This window comes from Eublepharis macularius, chromosome 6, assembly GCF_028583425.1.
Source record: "Eublepharis macularius isolate TG4126 chromosome 6, MPM_Emac_v1.0, whole genome shotgun sequence".
In the NCBI taxonomy this organism is placed as follows: Eukaryota; Metazoa; Chordata; class Lepidosauria; order Squamata; family Eublepharidae; genus Eublepharis; species Eublepharis macularius.
Genome location: NC_072795.1, coordinates 94817501 through 94822500, shown reverse-complemented (window position 1 = coordinate 94822500; position 5000 = coordinate 94817501). Strand labels below are relative to the sequence as shown.

At 43.9% G+C, this 5000-nt stretch overlaps 1 protein-coding gene across 1 annotated transcript in view; it reads left to right on the top strand.

Annotated features, from left to right (window-relative positions):
• EBF3 (EBF transcription factor 3) overlaps positions 1-5000 on the top strand; it is a 196628-nt gene that overhangs the window by 1120 nt on the left and 190508 nt on the right. Inside the window, exon 4 of the mRNA XM_054982530.1 lies at positions 731-786. Coding sequence (XP_054838505.1) covers positions 731-786 — 56 coding nt within the window. The remainder of the gene's footprint in view (positions 1-730; positions 787-5000) is intronic.

Below are 5000 nucleotides of genomic sequence, written 5' to 3'. Positions count from 1 at the left end.
TGTACCTGTATATGTCATAAATTGCTACTTTCTTTCATGAGCCTTTAAAATAAACAAAGGATATAAAGATTTTGAGATTAAAATTACATGACTGTGAACATGACTGTTCTTATGGCATAAAAAGAAAACAAAACATAAACGATCAATAAGTCAATGGTACTTTACATGATTAACCGGCTGGTCTTGAAGTCGAAAGTAAAAAAACAAACAAAAACCTGAATCAATATCTGTTTCAACACAACATCAGTTTTAAGAGATTTCCCCCTGCAGTTTTGCAAATTAATGTTAATTGTTGTGATTGCCTAGCTCCATCATGGCAGATGTAAAATATTCCACATCCAAACAGCCTTCAAGTAGGATAGCAAATATTTACAAGGGAAATTATATTAGGAAACGAGCAATCAACGCTTATTTCTAATGTTGTTCATTTCTAGTGTTCAACTTTATGTCAACACAGGCCACTGTTAATGAAACATACATACAGCGGTTATCTCAGTCAAGGCGACTGTCTCCTATTTCCTTGGTTTCAGGCAGCTACAACTTGCTGTCTAGATAATTTTTATTTGAATTCCTCCTCCACAGACCTTTCAATGCAAATTTCAACAATTATACATATAGCCTAACCGACTGTTTTTCATTATCCATGGTGTCAGATGTGTGCCTTACCTTGCTCACTACAGCATTTTTCTAACGAGAGGATGTCTTTCCCCCCCTTCCCCCTCCCCTGCAGGAGTTAGAACGGAACAGGATCTGTATGTTCGGCTAATAGATTCAATGACCAAACAGGTGAGAAAGTTTAAGCCTTTCTAAGAATTGAAAGTTGATGAGTTTGTGTTTGATTCTCACTTCGGAGGGATGGGAACTCTTCAGGGCTTGACCTGCCTCCTCTTCTTTGAGCATCCTTGACATGTTAATTAAAATTCTATAATATTGACAAATATTTAGAAAGTGAAACAAGTTTTATTGTTATGATTGTAAGCCTATTAATTTGCTGTCCTTTGGAGTTAAATTTCAGTTTGATAGATATTAGGAAAAGGAGAGGTGACAAAGAAAAGAAGTACCTCAGTGTTGTCTCAATTTTATTTTAAAACAGTTTAGAGGATTACTTTGATAACACTATTAAGAAGATAGAGCATCTCTTAGTGGCATTGGAATCAAAGGTGCCCCTTCCTTTAAAAAGAGATGATTTAGTCTGGTGAGACGTTTATTTGGGATGTTAAAGTTAAATGTGTTGAGGTGAAAAGTCGTCTTGTTCTCCACTAGTCCAGATTCACCTCGCAGTCCCCCGTCTCCATAATTCAAGCTCTGTGCTCCAGGGGTCACCCAAACCCGTCCATTTTCCCTGAGATCAGCTCCTGTTTCTTCCTCAAACCTCTGTCATCCCTTGTAAATAACGTAATTACAAGCAGGTCCTTATTAAATTATTTAACCTCTCTTGGTCAACTTTCCTGAGGATAACTATGTGTTATAAGGATTCTTCCAATACAATTAAAGGCACCTCCTTTCACAGCAGCTTATTAGCTGTTGGATGTCTCCACTTCTTTATTTTGATTTTTTTCTTTTGGAGAGACCTGCGTTGATGTTTTAGTTGCTCTCACTCTTTCCCCCCAAAAGATAAGAGAATGTTTTCCACACATGTAAACTAGAAGAAGTTGTGTTCAACATTCTAAGAGATGTCAGACCGGTGTAAAATGCCCCATACATTTTAATGTTTATTATTTTAAAAAGTAGATAGGTTTTCTCAGCTATTACCTGCAATAATTAAAAGAATAAAATCAAAGAGCAGGCTTTTCATACTCCTTGCTTATGATGCCATGGCAGCTTGTTTAAGCTTCCAAACATTCTTTCTTCCTATCATTTTAACACCAGAAAGTTTTCAGTGATCTTGACAAAAATAGGGTTAGATTTAAATGCCTCCAGTAGTAAATGAGTGGTGTTCTTTTAGTTAAAACCCGATCTGACAGGCAAACTCCAGTCCTCTGACAAAGACGGAGGCGTTGTGCCCTCCAATAATTATTTCAATAGGTTACAGAGAATGCACCCTTTTAAACTCTGGAGCACTCTCGAGTTGACAATGTCTTTTTTATTTCCTTTGTACGTTGCAGCTAAATGTTTTCGGAAATCGCTGTAGGCTAATTAAGAGGGAACTATAGGCAGCTCTGTAAGTTTCGTTGCTCTCGAATAAAGGAGGGAGAAACAGAGAGAGAAAAAGAAAGAGGCCAACATTTTCAAGCACACTTTGACTGGTAATTGAAGCTACGGATCTTTGCAGTAGCACCAGTGCTGAAAATAAAGGCTTTTAATCTCTCTTCACTGACGGGGAGGAAAGGAGGGGAAAAATAGCCCAGTAACTGATCAAAGAGTCAATGGCGCTGAACCGACAGTTTATGGATTTCTGTTGGTGCTACAAAATAAAAAATAAATCACATCTAAATACGCGGATTCATCAGAGGCGAAGTAACAATCACCAGAAGTTATATGGCGTGCTGCAACAACAAACATTTGCAGCCACTGCCTGCTTGTTATGTCTGCGGGGTCATATATTACTTTGGCTTTCCCAGACGATATCTGCTCTTAGGAGGTTACTCCGTGGCCGGCTAGGCCTAGTCTCTCCTCTCCTGTGTCAAGCGCTTTCCGCGGGCTCGCACAGGAAAGGCAGCGCGGACGCCTCGTGGCATTGTCAACAAGGGAGAAAAAAAGTGACTCCAAGTGGATGGGGAAACAGACGAGGCAGGTGGGGGAGGAGAGGAGCCTCTCCCGTGACCGGGAAAGGCGCGAGGGTGGTTTTTGTGGCGGGGAGATTTTGGCTGGAGCTGCTCCCCCTCTCTCCCCGCCGCCTCAGTCAGGAGACGCAGTCAGTTTGCAAGGAAGGCAACATAAGCTCGCAGTCAATGGCAATGGAAGCAAGTGACCTCATGGCGCACAGACGGCTGAGGCCCAGGCTGTGTGAAGGGAAGAGAGGGGGGAGGCAAGGCAGCCGCGCGCGGGAGAGAGAGAGAGAGCGCGAGGGGGAAGGAAGGAAGGAAGGAGGGTGGGAGCTAAGCACCCCTTGTGTGGCGAGGCAAAGGAAGGAGCTTGCGAAGCCGCGCGCCTTGCTTCAGCCTTCTTGCGTTTCTTTCCCCTCGCTCGCCTCGCCTGCGAGGGGAGAGCCGGCCAGCCGGCGCGCAAGAGAGAGCTCTCCGGGGGAGCCTGCGAAGGGAGAAAGCGAAGCGCGCGGACGGGTCTCTCCAGGGGAGGCTAGGCTGGAGGGGGGAGGGGCAGGAGCGGCCAGAGAGCGGAAAAGCCGTTGCGCGAGCTGCCTGGCTCAGCCAAGCTGCTGCTGCTGCTGCTGCTGCGTCGGCGGCTGCTTACAGTCCGGTCAGGCACGACGGTTCCCCCTAAGTCTGGAGAGCGGAGGGGGCGAGGGAGGAATGAGAGACAGAGCGCGCGCGAGGGAGAAAACGCACCTATAGCTCCACACCATCTGTTAGAGCCTCTGCTCAAAACCCACTCAACCGTGTGCCCAGACACACTTGCCTTTTTTACCCAAGAAAAATCATTGTTAGCAGTTTCAAAATAAACACCAGATTGCCCATTAGCACTTTCTTCCCCAAATATCAGGCCGATAATAACCATATTGCTGTGCACGCTTCTGGGATTCCTCAAGGCAGTCAGACACTTCTTGTTTTGATCTGGAAAGGGAAGGGGGGGGGGATGGATGAAGAAAAACAACCGCTTTCTTAAGTACTTCTAAATGCACCCTAACCCACTGTAGGGACCCTTGTTTGAGAAGGAATGCCTCATAAAAAGTATCGGGGGCCACGGCACCAATCATGGGGGAAGACCCTCTTTCTCCTATTAACGACAGTACAGTCCATCTGGTTCCATCTATTGCACTGCTCTTAGTTTGGGGGGGGGGGTGTAGAATTGAAAATTACTGGTATTACCATGAAAGTGTTGCGGTGTCCCATTTTTAGGTTGCTGTGTCTAATATACCACCCCTGCCCTTTCAAACTGATGGGACGAACCTTATTGCTTTGGGGGCAAAGAACTGGTTTTGATGCTGATCTCTGCATGAGCAATAGTCATAAAGCCCGTCTAATGAGCAAGTAACAAGCTCCAAACTTAACAAAAATACAATAAAATCAAACTGGCAGCTGTATTCTTTAATCGTCGAAAAGTTTCTTAAGGTCTGTGTGCAAGGCTTTAGAGTTAATCATCTTGTAACTGAAACTTTTGGAAACCAATGCCTGTCCAAACGGCACTTTTCTTGAGTCCAAAAAACCCAAGGCAAAGCTTTGTGCTTTTAGGTAAGGAGTAATGTTTCTTTTGGTGCTGCTTGTTAATCCAAACCCCAGGGGGTGTATAAAGTATAGCGCTAATGCTTCTAATTGGAATAACATGTTACCACAAAATTGTTTTTTTATATATTACATTTTTTTCATTTGCAGCGTTTTCTGACACAGCCTTTAAAAGGTAAATTGAAAAAAGAGGGAGGGAAAAAAAAACCCACGCGGCTTTTGGCCGTGTCAAAGTGTGTATGTAAGACGAAAGTCGATCACATCCAACTGGGTCCCTGTAGGCAAAAGCCTGCCATGGAAGAGGCCCTGTTTTACAGACCTGAATCGTTCCGTGCTCCCATTGGTTTTTCAGGGAAGCCCATATAGGACTGATGTGGGAAGGAATAGGAGGGGCTAATATACAGGGAGGAAAAGGGCAATTTAAGTTTTAATTGGGGGTGTGTGTCTTTTTGTATTTATACAGCTATTTTAAAAACTCTTCTATGCGTGGAGGTGTCTTAGGTTTGACTCAGGCAAATTTCCAGCTTGACTCTGTTGCTCAAGGGGAACTTGTGCTTTCTTTTTTTTTTTTGGATTTGTGTAACAAATCAGTATGGGTAAGATGGGTCATATTTGCATCATTTTGCTAATTAGATGCACACACCGGCTGAAATCTGTGAGACTTGTTCCCCCAAACAAGCGGAATTGGAGGAGCTTTCAGAACGCAGAACATGGCAGGAG